Consider the following 17,555-nt stretch of genomic DNA (forward strand, 5'->3'; position numbering starts at 1 on the left):
ATTTAAGGGGTGAAGTACATTGAACATTCTAGTACTTTCAGATTGTTGTATTCATTACAAATATTCTACTTCTCTTTTTTTTTTTTTAAAGCAACCCAAAACTTCTTTCTTTGAGCTGTTGTTTTATGAAAATTTACATACTGTCTAAGCAAATCTATATGCATAAAGCGTATAGTTGTAAATAATAATAATAAAATCTTAGCAATATTGGTTAATGTAAATCTATTTCTCATTCACATGATAGTTAATCTTTTTTCCATTGTTACTGTACCAACATAGAACTTTGATTAACAGATGAAACAAAGAAGCCTAGTTTCTGGTAGGTTGAGTTCCCAGGAGTGAAGCATGATGTGTCTAAGTCTTCTTTTTAATAGCTAGTAAGAGGCTTTTTGAGTGCACTGGTTTGATCTCTCTCCTCTACATAGTTAGTTTTTCCTAAAGCCTATGGGAACTGGCTACCCTTGAGGTCTTTGCATTACTACTATATTTGTATGAAATTAGGCTCAATTTTACAGAGAGTACAGACGAACAAACGTGTAGATGCAAACATGGAAAGTGATTGAAGAAGCTTTGACTTCTTTTGACTTATTTATTTATTTATTTATTTATTTATTTATTTTCACTGCTCCCAAAAATACATAAAGAAATATAAAATGATTTTGTAGATTACTGGATTGCTAGTAATCAGTACTGAGTCGGACAGTCAAGGCCATCCACAACTATTTGGTAAAAACGTGCCATGAAAAGTTTGGAGTTACATTATGGTTTTCATACTTATGATGAACTTTCTAGTTTTCTTCCTTGAATTGTCTCCACTATTTGAACTACTGAGATTTAAAAAAGAAAAAAAAAAGAAAGGAAAAAAAAAAAAAAGGGACTGGGAATATTACTGGAATATTCATGTATTACAAAAAATATTTCTGCAGTCTGTTGGCAAATTCTGTTTTGGTCTGAGGTAGATGTGGAATGTGAGAAAGTGAGAATAACTCTTTAATAGCTATATTTGCTATTAGCAAATGATACAGTTGCAATTTACTTTTCTCTTTCAATGAAAGTACTAAAACTTCGTGGAAATGCTTGTTAAGGTTTTACATCTTAGGTTACACTTTAAAAATACAGCTTTATTCATTTAAAATAATAATTCTTTGCAAAGCTCCATTACAAAATAAATATATTTACTTCCTGTTTTCAAAGCTCTAGCTGTACGAGAGAGCAAAGATGCTCTTCCTTAGGACAGTTGAAAGGCCCATTTTCTAAAATCCTTGCTTACAGTGTTCTTATTGCTCTGTACTTCTTCATTCCTGTAACTTTCCATATGAACAGCTGTTTCTGAAGATCATCTCCTGGCTTGTGTATTTTTCTGGCAAAAAAACCTGTTCATTTTATATGTATTCTTCAAACATACATCACCAGCTGTCTATAAAAAGTTGATGTAAGCGATCGTGTGTGCGTGTGGTGTGTTTGTTCTTTACTAGAGATTTTCATCTAAAATTTACTGGGAACATCCCTTTTACAGAAGGAGAGCTGGGAAATAGAATGATTTGCAGATGCATTTCACTTACTGTACAATATTAAAGCAGCAAATTTACTACTATCTTTGGCAACAAACAGAGATCCTTTAAAAAGTATTTGTGAATGACTGTTTGTTTTCTAGCCTGTGGTGGTGGTACCATATCTGCATGTCTGTCCAGGCAAGTCATTCTGACATAATGTAAAGATCAGTTATTTCTTTTGATCAGGATAACTGCCCCCTCCTGCCTAACTCTGGCCAGGAAGACTTTGATAAAGATGGCAAAGGAGATGCCTGTGATGAGGATGATGACAATGATGGTGTTGAAGATGACAAAGTAAGATGCGTTTCTGTGTTGTCTGTGCCTTTGATATAAACATCTGTTTCTATTTACAAGTGATGACTTAGTTGAAGCTCTGAACAATAAACAAGTTACTCTGCACTACTTTCTTTGAATGATGTCTACTGCAGAGTAAAGTTATTGTATCAAATGAGATGTAACACTGGGAAGAGCAAAACAGCCTAGGGAACCTGAGGCTGAGTTGAGTTCTCTGTATTGGCTCTGAGTTCAGTTGTGTGCATGAAAACAACTTCATTAAGCTCTTTATTTTGTGATGAGGAATGATACCTCCATTGTATTTTAAAAGCTGATAGACATTATATCTGATATATGGTGGAAACAAGTTATAATAAGTAATGTAACTATAAACATAGGGAGCATCAAAGAGAAGTGACAAGGGGAAAGTAATAAGCCTGGTTCATGCTTTCATCTTTTAAGTATGCCCACAAGATTGAAAATTGGATAGCTGTGTTACCTGAAAGATAGGTGGTTAGTCTAACCTCTTACTCCTTTACGTTAAGCGAATGGGCAGAAGTATCTTTCATTGTGCTTTTTCTGAATATGTTTAGGTTAGGATGCATGAACTGATATTAAAAATTTACAGTTGTTCTTGGTTACCTTCACAAGAAGCCTAGATGCTCTGAGCTAGACTGTAACTACTTGTTCAGTTTTATGCGCAGTATAAAATTTTTATTTTCCCTCTATCATCTCCTTCAACGTATAAAATATGTGTCTGAGGAATCTGAAATGTTGATCTAAAAAATAGTTTTCTGGTACAGAATGTTGTTTTTTGCTTTCACAGAGGAAAAGTAGTTTAAAGATATTTTCAAATTACTCCCTTCAGATTCCACAATTCTGATCTTCTCAATTCCACTGCTTTGATTTGGTTTGGTGATCCTTTACTTTTACGCAGAGTACTTCCTCATGGCTGTGCAGACGACCATGTCTAGTTTGAAGTGAAGCATAAGAAATCCTATTCTGCAAGACTTTCAGCTTAGGGGTTGAACTGAGATGTAATTTTAAAAGTTCCACTAAAAGGAGTAGCTCTAAGGAAAAATATTTTGGATCAAAGAGTATTTCATTTAAATTTTGCTTTTTAGCGTCTTTTATGCTTTATTATCATATGCAATATACCCACAAAAATCAATTCTTGTTTAAAATTAAAGATAAAAACATTTGATTTAAAACTGAGAATACTGATACTAGGTTGCTCCAAAAAAGTCAGAGTATTAATTCTTGTTTTTCCAAAGAAAAATGCTGCTGCTGTTGGACTGATTCTTCAGCACATACTGCTTTTGAAAAAATTGCATGTACCAGTGAGATATTTTCATTAAAATTACAGAGTACAGATCCAATTTAAAATGTGTGTTTCTCTTCTAGTGAGATACAGTATGCATTTAGCATGCCTTGTACAAAAACACAAAACACACAGTAAGCCTGGCTGTCTAGAAACCATCCCATTGGCACTATGATTTTCAGCTTAGTTACAGTTTGTCCAATGGAAAAATCACGTATTTGTGTCTTCATTCATCTGTCAAAGATGAATAGAAAGATTTACCACCAAATGCTCATGTGACCTCAATTCAAATTGTGATTTATGTTCTTAAATGTTTTATTTCTTCTCACTAGGACAATTGCCCTCTTCTGTTCAATCCTCGTCAGTTTGATTACGACAAAGATGAAGTTGGTGACCGCTGTGATAATTGCCCTTATGTGCACAACCCTGCACAGATTGACACGGATAATAATGGGGAGGGTGACTCATGTGCTGTGGATATTGATGGAGATGGTATGTTTTCGGTTTTGAGAATTAAGTTATGTGCTATGAGCACATTTTGATTTGTGGTCATTGAGTCAAGCTGCCTGCTTTACTATGTGAAATAAAATCAAGTTTAACTGCTCAAAAATGCCAGAGAAAACTAAGGTTCCTTTGCCATATGTTAGTATAATGTCCCTAAGTGAATACAGTGGATACTATTGAAGAAGAAATCACAGCAAGTCTTTTGTCAACATAATCTTAAAAAGAAAATCTTTTCTTCATCTGTAATCCAAAGTAATCTGGGTCTAATATAACAACAGTTTTGTTGACTTTTCTCCTTTTGACATTTTAGGGAGGGAGAAAAAACTTGAATATCCACCCAGTTAAGACAATATCTGTAGAAAATTAATCTGCTTTTCTTTATGGAAACATTGCAAAACCCATAGGAATCCAAATATGCATTTCTTTTTTACTTGTAATTTTATTAAAGGTGTTTAATTCATGTACAAGTACATGCCTATGTGAACCAGATTCCATCAGAATAAGGACAGGAAAATCATTTAAATATTCTTTTAAAATCAGTATCCTTATGGATTTTCATAAATTAAAAAATACCACATATATTATAAGTTGAAGAAATATGGTTTTGGATTTCCTTCAGCAAACATAAAAACGTTTGGCTGCTTGGCTGAACTGATCTTCTAAATGTTATGACTCCTTTCATCCTTCATATCATCAGGTTCTTAGTAGTACTGCTCATGGGACTTCTGCATATCTGTTTGGTAAAAAGAATGCAATTGTATGCTATTGGCTTAAAGACTACAAAAATATCCAGGGAATATTAGTGTAAGAGAATGTCATTGTGTCCTTTCTGGACAGATAGGCCTACATATCTTGATTTTGTCCTAATTCGGTCTCCTGAGGGAACATTTTCTATTGAAAATTTGGCGTGCAGTACAATAAATGATGCATGTGTTCTGGTAAAACAAAATAATTTAGTGCTGAGGCAGCTGAATGTTAGTGCAGTTGTTTCTGTACAAAACTATTCAGACATTCCACCATGATATAACTATGCATTCTTTGCCATTCCTTATAGTGTTCGCAAAGGAAATACAAATCAAATTAATTAAAAAGTACCCCACCTCTTCAGCTATTTTTTCAACGAATGTAGGATCTATGAGAAAGGGCGAGAGTCATAAGTTTTAGCCCTTCCTTTAGCGAAATATGCTGGAAAAATGCCATAAAAAGAAAAGTTATATTGATGCTATCTTTGCTTTTTAATATTAGTCTCTTCACCATTTCATGATGCAGGAATTACATTGTAGAATGAGAGAGTCTATGAATTCTGTAAGAGCATATTTTTTACTGGTGACTGTAGAGTCTATGGCTTATTTGTGCTGGATGTCATACCATTTTGTTTTCTTTATTCTTTTCTTTTTTTTTTTCCCCACAGACATCTTTAATGAAAGAGATAATTGTCCTTACGTTTATAATACAGACCAGAGTGATACAGATGGTGATGGAGTTGGTGATCAGTGTGATAACTGTCCGCTAATGCATAATCCAGACCAGGTAAATGTTAGGTATTGCTTAATTAATGATAAGATCAGAATAAGGACAAAGAAAAGAAGAAAAATATCTGAGGAAATAGCTGAAGCTATTTCTCTTGCTATTCCATAGTACAGATAGACTGAAGGAAGTGTGCTGCATACATGCACCCAATATCTTCACGTCTGCTCTTACCACAGTAAACATCAATTTAAAGTGTTTAAAGATGCACTTTCAGATATAGAAATCCAAGACAAAGCTATTGGGGCTGGAGGGGCTCTGGGATAAAACACGCCTTGTTTTACTCACACCTATAAACCACAGGGCTCTTGTATGGTACAATTTTAAGTCATTAGTGCGTGGCTATAGATTTGGAAATTCGGAAATTTGAAAATAGAGTGATATAAAATGGTTCTTATTCCTGTGGATTCTCTGCCCAAAACAAAAGGGCCAGGAAAGGAAATTGGCAGAAACCCCAGCTGTTTGTCTAAGGATACAGAACAGTTCAGAAGGGTGAAAGGTAAGAGCAAGGGAAGTAAACTATTTCTTTAATAGTTTCCACTACTTCAATTTATTCCTTTTTTTTTTTTAAAAAAAAAAAAAAAAGCTAATGTTCTGGAATTTAGAACAATGCAGAGATAATGGAATTTGCTTGATTGTAGGATTTATAATGTAACTGAGGTCAACTGCAATCTTTCAAACTTAAAAAAAAAACAAATGTATCAATCTGGATTATGTGTGAGATGCACAGATTACACAGAACTGAATTATCTTGGAATAACAAATTGACATGAGGGAATATTTAGCTTTTTGACCTGCATACTATCGTGCACATTCCTCCATGACAAGTCAGAACGGCTTCAGGGCTATATTTGGTATGCTCAGATTTGTTGGTCCACATGCAGGAAAGTAGCATCAAATGTTTCAGAAGCAGACAGATAAATGCCCTGCCTGGACTGCAACTCCCACATGATCTCTAGAATGAAAACAATGACAGTCATGGCCAAAGACCTGCCCTGGAAATAGATTAGAGACCAGGTCTGATGCTTTGACAGTAGCATAAGTAGCTATACTCTTTCAAAATAACATTTCTACTTTAAGCATGGTTATCATCACAATATCATTTGTCTGCAGAGAAGGCTTGAAGAGAAATTTTGAAAAATTAAGTACCAGGCTACTGGTATTGGTATTCTATGTGCTTAATAAAAGTCACAAACTTGCTTACTTCTTTTGGTAGACTGATGCAGATAATGACCTTGTTGGTGACCAGTGTGACAACAATGAGGACATTGATGAAGATGGCCACCAGAACAACCAAGATAACTGCCCTTACATCCCCAATGCTAACCAGGCTGACCATGATAAAGATGGTAAAGGGGATGCCTGTGATCCTGATGATGACAATGATGGGATTCCGGATGACAGGGACAATTGTCGCCTCAGATATAACCCTGAGCAGGAGGACTCTGATGGTAAAAACAATGTTACATCAATTTAATTTAGTCCTAAGTATCCAGTTCTGTTTTTGGGGTAGTAATTTTTGATGAAAATTAAGTCTCTTGAGATCAAACTGTCTTACTGCAGTTCAGTTGAGACTTGAATGGAACTGCTTTAGCTAATTTGGCCCAGAGCTAGAGCAATAGACAACCTCTCTTTGAAAGGGTCTTAAACACACTTGTGTATTTATAGGTAAATACCTGTCAGAATTTTTTTGAGCGTTTTCATATTTATTTTAGTCTCGAAATGAGATATAAGAGGAAAACCCGGAAATTTAAGACATTTGAAATTAAAACTGAAATGAAAGAATGATATCCTTTGTTTTCAAAACAAGCTGTTTTCTGAAAATTAATATAAAAAATAGAGCCTAATGCTGTTTTGTTTTGTTGTTGTTTTTTTCTCAAAAGCTGTCTATTACTGCAGCTTAAGTGAAAAATTAATATTGATTTTAAGTTATTTTTCTAGTAAGTATTTCTTAGGTGCTTTTCTCAAAGTCAGTTTATAGGTAAGTAGCTTTAAAAATGTTTTTGGTAATACATGTGTCACTATGTAAGAAATAGATACATAATTCTTCCCTTCTCCAGGTCTTGCCTTAAAATGTTGCTCGGCACTTTCCAACAATCCTCCTTTGGTGTTTGGTGATATTTCAGTAATGAAATAGTGACATTTTACAGTCACAAATGTCATTTATGAAACATCTGATCCTTTGAGAACCTTGAATGTTATAGGTCTCCAATAATTGGCCTTTAAATAAATACTTGAGCAATTTCTGTTCTGAATTACACAATTTACTGGAGTCACTTGTACTTATGTTGGTGAAAATGAAACAGAATTTGGTACCAACACAGTACGGTTCTATGTACATTTACAAAGACAAAATCCTGTGCCCTGAGTGATTCTCTGGTAAGACAACTGCTGTTCTCTGAAACAACCAGTTTGTTTGGTACCAGTAGTAGCACTTTACCCTGTAGTCAAATCAGGTAACAGAAACATCTTTGTGCTTGCTAATTTCTGGAAAAGCCTCTTAATTATAGAAATATTCCAAAATAAGGGTACCTCCAAATTTGTGTAATTTGTTTTAGCTGTCACCTGGGTCTTTTGAGTGAGTGCGCATTATGTTTTGCATAAGTATTTACAAAAAGAGTAAATTTTAAACAGTTTAGCCAGTGGCACTGTCATCAGTGGTAATCCCAAGAGAAATATTGGAAAAATGATAAATAAAGCCAAAATATGCTCCCACGCTCTTGATTATTTGAACTACATCATTTAAAGATGAGGCCTCTGAGAGAACTGTTGGATGTGGCTGGGTAAACAAATGCTTTCTAACTTTTCTTGACATAGTGAATGTTGTCATCAACAGCTCAGTACCAAATTGCTGTCAGCAGGACATTCAGCGAATAATTAAGTAATCCTATGACTCAAGAATTACCTCTTTGATACTGGCAAGGGGAATACAATTGGAAATTCACTTTTTTTCTCTTTAAGTGCTAAGATAAACAGGTGCAGGGACACACAGCTGGTCAGGATTCTGTGTTCTCCAGGGCCAATTGCCAGAGTGAAAAATGGGACTATTTTACAATGTAGCTGAACTACTGAAAATCTTTGAATTATTAAACTTCTAGCTTTGCCTAACTACCCTTTTTGGCTGTAGCCTAACTCTTGTTCTACTTTTTTTTTTTTTTTTTTTTTTTTGAAAGCTTTGTACTTGAAAAATGCTGTGCTCATTAGGCATAGTAATGCAGCTTCTCATTTGACTGTGTAGCATCTATTAATATCTCCACAATGAATTGGTTGGATCATTGCTATTTTCCATTGTGTTAATTCCCAATTTCTTAAAGGAGTGACAAATACCTTTCAAAAAGCAGATGCACAGACTTGTGAAGATAGAAATAAATTAGCTGGCAGTTCCAGCTTAGAATAGTATCCAGTATAAATCCAGTTTTTTCTCCTGTAAGAGTCAGATATTTTTGAATTTGTTTTTGTACTTTCCTAGATAAGTCATTCTTTAAGTGCTTGTTTTATTTAAGTAATATGTTTGTCATTTGTTGACAGTGGCTTTGTCACTGAGAATTTTTTTTTTTATGCCTTCCTTCATCACTTGCTATTTCTGGCAAAATGCATCTACTGATTTTTCTACCAATAGTATGTGTAATTTAAGGAAGAAGGTATTTATTTATTTTAGTATTGAGTGTAGTAACTGTAGCTGAGTTACATGGGTGCATTTATAGATTGTCTAAAAAGCTTCTTCTATTTCATATGACAATTTAATATCTCTATTTCTCCAAGGCTAGTCTTGCTGTACATAGTAATTCCTTGTTTTCTTGCATTTTCCTGAAGTGCTATCTTTTATCTAAAACAGATTGTTCTACTCCGAAGTGAAAGAGTAACCAAGCATGTTTACATAGATTACTGTAAATGCACTGGGTGGATTGTTGCTGTGCAAATCTTTAGACGATTTAAAAAGTCTTAAAAAGTCTTCAATACTATATAGGGATTCAGTAATTTGCAGGAGGACAAATGTTTTAGCATGTGCAGCAAAAGTGAATTCAAACAATATTAAAATGCGGTCTTGCATCAAATCATAAAATCAGAATGGCTTGGGTTGGAAGGGATTTAAAACCTATGCAACCTCCCTACCATGGGCAAGGACATCACCCATCAGATTAGGCTGCCTTGGCCCCCATCCAACCTGTCCTTGAATGCCTCCAGAGATGGGGCATGATCTGGGACTGAATCATTCTGAAAATATAATACAAGTATTAGTGAATTATATCAGCATAAGAAACTTCCAAGTTCCCCATTGCTGATTCTGAAGCACTGTGTATAGACTAGCGTCCAGACTGATCACTGTCATAAAACACTGATAGGATGTGTTTATTTGGAGGAATTTTGGCCTGGATCCAGGCTGATAACTTATTCCAGTCATTACCAAAATATCATTATCAAATGTTCATTTGAAATGAACTTCTAGAGAATGAAGCTCTACGTAAAGCATTCTTTGAAGAATGAGAAAATGATACACTGATATGCATCATAAATTTCTTCCATTAGTACCAGGGCAGTTAAGTAGTGTGGTTAAATTGCTAACAATTGCATTTACTTATTGCTTTTACTTACAGGGGATGGCAGAGGTGATATTTGCAAAGATGACTTTGACAATGACAATGTTCCGGATATTTTTGATGTATGTCCTGAAAATAATGCCATCAGTGAAACTGATTTCAGAAAGTTCCAGATGGTCCCTCTGGACCCCAAGGGAACAGCTCAGATTGATCCCAACTGGGTTATTCGCCACCAAGGCAAGGAACTGGTACAGACTGCCAACTCTGATCCTGGAATAGCTGTAGGTGAGTATCAGATTGTAAGCCAGCATCTTTGGAGAAGAAAGCAGTGATCTATTGATCAAGAAGAAAAAAAAAATCATAATAATGATCATATGTTTTAGTGTTCCAAGGTTGGGACTGAAACTTGAGGTTTGTACATCCAAATTAAAAACAGCTCAGTGCTGTTTGCTTTTGTTGACCATTCAGCTTGTCACTGACTGTAACATAGATGTAATATCCAGTTGAAGAACTTGACATAAGCTTAGTACCTGCTGCCTTTAACACTTCTTGTAAATTACTTATTTTTCTCTAGAAGTCTCCATAGGGTAGATAAGCAAGAGAAATTACCTCCTTTCTTAGAGACTAGAAACAGAAAAAGCAAAAGTCAGAATCAAAGCTAGGACTCCTGAGTTGATGACCAGACCCAGCGTTGAAACTCAATGGTTCTTGTCTTGTGTCTTCTCCCAGGTTACGATGAGTTCAGCTCTGTTGACTTCAGTGGCACATTCTATGTTAACACAGACCGTGATGATGACTATGCTGGCTTTGTTTTTGGCTACCAGTCCAGCAGTCGGTTTTATGTTCTAATGTGGAAGCAGGTCACTCAGACGTACTGGGAGGACAAACCCACCAGGGCTTATGGCTATTCTGGTGTGTCGCTCAAGGTAGTGAATTCAACAACTGGTACTGGTGAACACTTGAGAAATGCTCTTTGGCATACAGGAAACACCCCCGGACAGGTGAGAGATTTAAAACTTCAGCACTGTGGTGCATGATGAATCATTTAACACCTCAGTTGTTGCAAAAAAACCAAAACAAAACAAAAAAAAACAGATTTTTTTTTTCAGTTCACACGTAATAGCATTTGCCTTGTTACAAAGAGAACATTACACATATAAAAATTATGAATGGAAAAAATTACATGTGTAAAAGGGAGGGTGTGGTGTGATCCTAAAGTGAGTAAAAGATCTCAGTTCTCCACAAATCCTTTGTGACCTTGGTATTGGCACTTGATCCTTCAGCATTCCAGCTTGTTTAAATTAAGTTGGGTTTATGCTTCAGCAACCAGTGAGAACAAAAAAAAACAAAAAAACAAAAAAACAAAACAAAACAAAAAAAAAACGAGAGAAAAATTACTGCTGTTCCAAGGAGGGCCTAGCCTCAGAAGAATCTTATGCCTTTTGGAAATGAAGCTAATGGAGCTTTGCACATAAATAGAAATTTCACAGTTTGGAGTTCTTGGAGGAATGAGGCCTTGGCCAAGTGTGAAAGTTTTCAAGGAATAATCCAAAGGCAGTAACTGCGAAGTTGTGGCCCCTTTTAATCAGAGGAGTCATTCGGATAGGAAAAGCAACATCAGATCTTACAGTGTGGATGTCTATATGCAAACATTGACAAGACTACATAGTTACAGAAGTGAATTTTCATTACTCTTGCTGGTCATACCTTCAGATGTTAAACATTGTTTTTGGTTTCGTGCTCTGCAGCAAATAATCTGTGGCTGTATATTGTCACTGTAGTGGGTGCGTAGTTGCTGAAGCACAGTGTTTCTAATACAGCATTTGTGTTCCTACTGTAGGTGCGCACTTTATGGCACGATCCTAAGAACATTGGCTGGAAAGATTATACTGCATACAGGTGGCATTTGATTCATAGGCCTAAAACAGGACTAATAAAGTAAGAAATATTTCTGTGCCTCTATATTTTTTTAATAGCATAACTTTAGTCTCTGATGTAACAGCTGTTTTTTCAAGTTCTGTGCTAGTTCTGATGCTTGCATGACAGTTTGTTTCAATATTTAGGGGACCATTTTGTTAACTTATTTTCCCTTTCAGATATGTTCAATTAGTATGTATTTACAGCAGCTAAATATTCTTAAATTAAAAAAAAAAATAAAAAATAAAAATCTCTCTCAATGGCTCTCTTGCAAAAGAATGAAAACTTCCTAAGAAAAACTCAAAGCAAGGTTAGAATATAAGATTCCTTCCCAGCTTCTGGAATTTGAAAGAATGAAATTAATTAGAAACATCAGAATTGCCACAGGGAAGTAGGCCAACCTTCTGTCTATTTCAGCATCCTGTCTCCAGTAGTGCAGAAGTAGCCATAAGCACATCTGCAATGCACATAACAAGGAGCTATGGCATATTAGTTTACTAATATTTGATATTATGAACATTCAAGGAATGAACATTGTGTGTCAATTTTATCTTGAACTAAGTACTGTAACTATAAAGTGTGTTTTTCATTGAGGTAGTCAGATCTCTTGATCTTGTTACTTTGTGTTTAATATGAGTAGGGATATTGAAATGTAGACAAATTTAGTTAGTGTATTTTATCCAGTTTTCAGGAAAAATGTTTCTTCATCTAAATCTTCATGCTGTAGCATATATACTGATACAGGTAAAAAAAAAAAAAAAAGAAATTTGATATATTTTTTTTTCCATTCATGTTGCTGTTGCCTGTGTCCTTTTTTTGTAGAATCTACTTAGAGTCAGAGAAAACATATTTCAAATGGTATCCCACTAGATTAGTCTAGCATGACAAATTCTGTGATCTGGAGCATTAGATTCCTTCATTATTTAGGGCATTTTTTAATAGGAAATATATAAAAGTGGTTCAGTGGTATCATTCTGCTGCAGGGCTTCCCCGGGTTCTCTTGCTGAAGAGGCAAATGAGGTCCAGACTCGTTTGCGGGTGCAGAACAAAAGGCATTTATTCTAGGTGCTTACCACCTTTTATACCCATGCAACTCAACAGTTTTCCCATGCAACCAAAACTGGTTATATGTAAGGGTTAGGCACCTTGTAGATGTGTATGTCTGGCTCAAGTTATTGTTGAGCTTTACCACTCATTAGCAATACAACAACCTTCTTTATCCCACCTCATTATGGAACTATATTGTTTGTACAGACATAGCAATTTAATATTAACATATTTAGATCTGTGTAGTATTTCTGGCTCTGCTGTAATCAATAGACCATAAGCTCACTTCACGTTTGGCTATTTTAAGATACTGAAAACCTAACAACCTTGACTGTCTCAAGGTGAGAAGTGGAGAATCTAAGATTGAGGAACTACAACCTATATGGTAGAAAAAGATAATGAAGAGTTCTTTTAGCTCCTGGGTGGGTGTCTGAGACGCTCAAGAAAAAAATAAATCCTCCTTTTACAGTTCATGAATTCAGCTGTTTCTGTCCAAATCCTTCCAGCTTTCATTAAGGGCTTAAGATGTCTGAAATAAAAATTAAGCATGGCTCCAGTTAATGTTTCTTTGACTCTAAAGGGATGGTTCTTCCATATTGGGACTTTGGCCTTTGCACCAAGAGATAAATAAATCAGTCATTCACATAGCTGTAAAGACAACTTTGTTTTAACCTCTGAGTTCACAGGGATAGAGGCTTATCAATGAATACATGACATACTCATGTCTCCTAGTATGAACTGGGAAATCTCTTGCAGATGGTGTGTATAAAATTACTTACAGAACAGCTCCAATACTTCTGATTAATGTATTGTGGCTGCCAGCCATGTGGTCATGAGATAGAGATGAGAAGTGATCCTTACAGTGAAGCAGTTATCTGGTGACTAGCTAAAATTAATTCTGATTTAATTCTTGGAAGCTATTTCCATCTTTTAGCAATGTACACTCCATTTTCTTAGTTAAATTTATTACCTTTTTTTACAGAGTTCTAGTGTATGAAGGGAAGCAAGTCATGGTGGATTCTGGACCAATCTATGATACAACCTTTGCTGGTGGACGATTAGGTCTTTTTGTCTTCTCTCAAGAAATGGTCTATTTCTCTGACCTCAAATATGAATGCAGAGGTTAGTTATAGAAAATGTCTGGAAAATGCTGATGCTGTTGATATCCTATGGAACAAGCACATAATATGGAAATGAAGAATATCCTCCTTTAACTGAAAACAATCTGTAATCTTATAGCCTGTCATGAACCTTAGTTTGTTGAAATACCATGGATGCCCTTTGCCTCTGTAGTAATCTCAATTTGAATAATAAAACCCAGATGTTTAATATTGCCCACCTGGAAAAAAATAAGAGAAATCTCTGAGTGGGATATGCGCTTAGAATTTTCTTTGCATATCCACTTTCCTTTGTAGGCTATTTCAGTGTGTCCTGCGGGCAGAGTGCTGCTTCTGGATCACCCCTCTTTGCAAGAGGCCTGGAAGAGAGAGTAGACATTAATGAGCATGCCTCTGTATCTTGCCAGTTCAAAAATGTTTTGAAATATGAAAAATGCTTTCCCAGGCTTTCTTATGTGATTTTTTTTTTTTTTTTTTTTAATTCACATAGATAGGTAGATGCATGTACACAAACAAGTGCATCTCTATCTACGTATGTAGATGAGTACCTATTTTTATGTAAATCTTATGTTTGTAGGATAATGCAAAATGGGAAACTTTGTGCTGCATCCTTATACTGTACCATGATGCGTCTCTCCTCCTTTCTGACTGAATTCTAAACCAGTAATACAACAACAATTAATACCTTTTTCTCTGTTTCTTTCAGATGCTTGAGCAATGGTTGCTGCATTACCAGCAAAGTACTGTAAATGCTATGCAACCTAGACACCTCAGTACATCCTGGTATTCCCATTTTTTTTTATTTTTGTGTACCTCCTTCCTCGTCCTCTGTCCACATGCTCTAGTGACCAGGAATGCTCCCTGCTGCCAGGAATGCCTCAGCCATCCCTCCACCCAAGTGCCTTCTCACAGCCAGGACTAATTAAATCTAAATGTGAGCGTCTGACCCAGCACAGAAGCAAAAGCAAATTGATACTTCAGAACGCTTTTCTAGAGTGACAACTTAGCAGAACATGTTTGCTTGTATTATCTAAGGGAGTAAGATATGAAAATGTGTATATGGATATATATATGGAAAAGAAAAAGGGGAGATGATGATTATCAGTCATCCTCTTTAAATGAGGAAAAGCAGTGTTTGAATAACTTTATAGGTGTATGGTTGATGCTTTCTTCTTTTGTTTGGGGCTGGACTTCACTAATACTGGGTAGTAAAGTAACAGATGACCACGCCAATAGTGTCTGTATTAACAATGAAAAAGCTTTTGGAGTATAAAGTGAAGGTTAATTATGAAGATTTCTTGATCTGAGATGTCCTTTAGTTGATGAGGATGCTCTTAATAACTCCCATTAAAATTATAGTTGTTAGAAACGTCAAATTGCCAACCGAAAGCATTGCCTAGTATCGGAGAGTACATTCAGGCCAAAGAGAACTGAACTGGAAACTCCCATGTGAAAGGGAAGAGTGATTCATTTAAGAGTCCAAAGCTGTCACCATTGCCTGACTTTTATGAAATGATTTCCAGTTTTTTCATTTCCATTATGTCTTGTGTTCTTTCATAATAGTTAAAAATAATAATAATAATAATCACATGGCCATGTGGAGTGAAACAAGCCCAAACAACTTTCCCACCACTGTTACAAAAAGCACTTTGACATCCAGTATCCAGATCTGGGATTTTGAAAAGGTGGCAACACCTTTTCCATCTGTTACTTAATTTGGTAGTATAAGAGATTAAGGTTCCACTTATAAGTATTTTGTTAATATTTATTATGATTATCACACTGAGCTACCTTCTCTGATAATTTATTTTAAAGCATGTCATATGATGCATCAGTAATACATTTATGAATAATGATATTCTAAAGCTGTTTCTAAAAGTGTATCACAACATGTAGATATGGTCGAAGCATGATATACACCTAAGTATAGTTTCGTGGGTTATATTCAAGTATTCTTTAAAGTTAAATGAATAATAATGAGGAATTTATAAATGGAACCTTAATATATATCCTGTTACCTTAAGTTTATTATCTTACATTGTTACCTGTCTGCTGTATATAGAACTTCTTAAAATAATGCTGAAGGGCTACCAGTGTTTATTCTAAACAGATACAACAGTTACTCAGATATACAATAGTATAAACATGTTTAACATTTTGTTTTAAGTTGTATGAGCTTTATTCACAAAAAGAACACTTGCTGGTGTAATTTTATTCATTGATGAATTTACTAATGGAATAAGATGTTACCTCTGCCTTCTTATTGGGTACAATGAGCTAAATACCGAATCAACTTTTTCTCCCTTGAAATAGATTTTATTACTATGTTCAATTAGAAAGAAATCCACAGTTGCTGACTTTGTTGCACATTTTATAGTGGTCATATTATCAAATCTACTTTGGTTGGCTGGTTTTGTTTTTGTTTGTTGTTGTTGTTTTTTTCCAAATCCTCTTCATGAGGTTTTGAAGTGTGTTTCAGCTTTTTTTTGGTGTTTCAAATTGTATCCCTGAGTCCCAAGCAGAAGGGAGGGTGACTTCATTAAATGTAATGATTGTAATGGCTGTGTAGGGTTTTTTGTTTTGTTGAAGAGAGACATCAGTATAGGGATGAAGATGTTAATATTTGGATTGTATCATGTTTCCTATTCTATGTAAATTATTTATGATGTTTTTCTTTTATTTCTTTTTCATTTTTTTCTTTGCAAGTGTGTGTGTGTGTGGGGGGGGAGTGAGAGAGAAAGAGATTAATGAAATTTCATTTTGTTTTGCCGAAGATTGTAAATAATTATTTATTTGTTTACATGGACGGAAATTTATCATTTAACGTCCTGATTCATTTAGTCAGATCCTCATCTATATCTATCTATCTATATATTTTTTAAGAAATTAATGATAGGAAATAAACTGTAAAAAGGTTTTATAAAAAAAAAAATTCTCTTTACCTTTTTTATAGTTTAAATGTTTCTTTAAAGGAATATTCCATTCCACAAGGCCCTTTGTTAGATAACTTCTTGCCTTGCTATAAACCAGCTCATTTTAAACTGACCAATAAATCTGCTGCTTGGCTACAGCTTGACAATTGTCTTCTCAGATTATAAATGACAGGTTTCCTTCTCTCATTGACAAGAGACAGTTCCACATAATACTTTGTCTGGCAAACTATCTCAAGTTTTACTTATTGTGAGTGAGAAATTTTGGTCCTACTTATTTATTTGTTTGTTTGTTTGTTACATTTGTATACACATTTTTGGTTTTGGATCTTGGCTGATGCATTTCAACAAATATGTGATCCTGGTCTGCAACTGCTTCTGCTGCATGTCCCATTTAAGTCACTGGGATATGTTTGCATGAGCAAGGATTGCCTTCCTGCTGGAGACTTCCAGGAATGAGTGCTTAGTGATAATTCAGAGTAAGATACAAGAAATTCTTAGCATGAGAGGTCTTCACCATCACTATGAACCCCACCCAGGGAGGGGTATTTGAATTGGATTAGGAAAAGTCAGAATGTCCAGCATGCCAAAATGCCAGTTTTTAGGTGTGAACTGTAGTCATCTCCTCTTACAAATAATACTAGTTATTAATTTTCCTCAACCTGACCAATAGTGTGTCACTGTTTGCTTTCCTTTGCTTGTGCTTCCAGAGCTGGAGTATTCAGACCATTACACAAAAAAACTGTATACTCTCCAGTACCATCTTGTGATGAAGCCTTTAAGCTAATACAAATATCCAGGCCTGTTGAGAGTGGCTCTTTCCTGTT

General features: G+C 35.2%; 1 protein-coding gene across 2 annotated transcripts in view; it reads left to right on the forward strand.

Moving 5' to 3' along the window:
• Positions 1 to 16,730, forward strand: part of THBS2 (thrombospondin 2) — a 33,591-nt gene extending 16,861 nt beyond the window's left edge. For both annotated transcript variants that reach the window (XM_085219812.1, XM_003204057.5), the window contains exons 14-22: positions 1,740 to 1,847; positions 3,480 to 3,639; positions 5,063 to 5,181; positions 6,395 to 6,629; positions 9,774 to 10,001; positions 10,446 to 10,717; positions 11,557 to 11,654; positions 13,663 to 13,802; positions 14,505 to 16,730. In XM_085219812.1, coding sequence (XP_085075938.1) covers positions 1,740 to 1,847; positions 3,480 to 3,639; positions 5,063 to 5,181; positions 6,395 to 6,629; positions 9,774 to 10,001; positions 10,446 to 10,717; positions 11,557 to 11,654; positions 13,663 to 13,802; positions 14,505 to 14,512 — 1,368 coding nt within the window. In that variant the 3' untranslated portion in view covers positions 14,513 to 16,730. The remainder of the gene's footprint in view (positions 1 to 1,739; positions 1,848 to 3,479; positions 3,640 to 5,062; positions 5,182 to 6,394; positions 6,630 to 9,773; positions 10,002 to 10,445; positions 10,718 to 11,556; positions 11,655 to 13,662; positions 13,803 to 14,504) is intronic.
• Positions 16,731 to 17,555: the final 825 nt, after the last annotated feature.

Source organism: Meleagris gallopavo, chromosome 2 (assembly GCF_905368555.1).
Source record: "Meleagris gallopavo chromosome 2, MGAL_WU_HG_1.1, whole genome shotgun sequence".
NCBI classification, from domain to species: domain Eukaryota; kingdom Metazoa; phylum Chordata; class Aves; order Galliformes; family Phasianidae; genus Meleagris; species Meleagris gallopavo.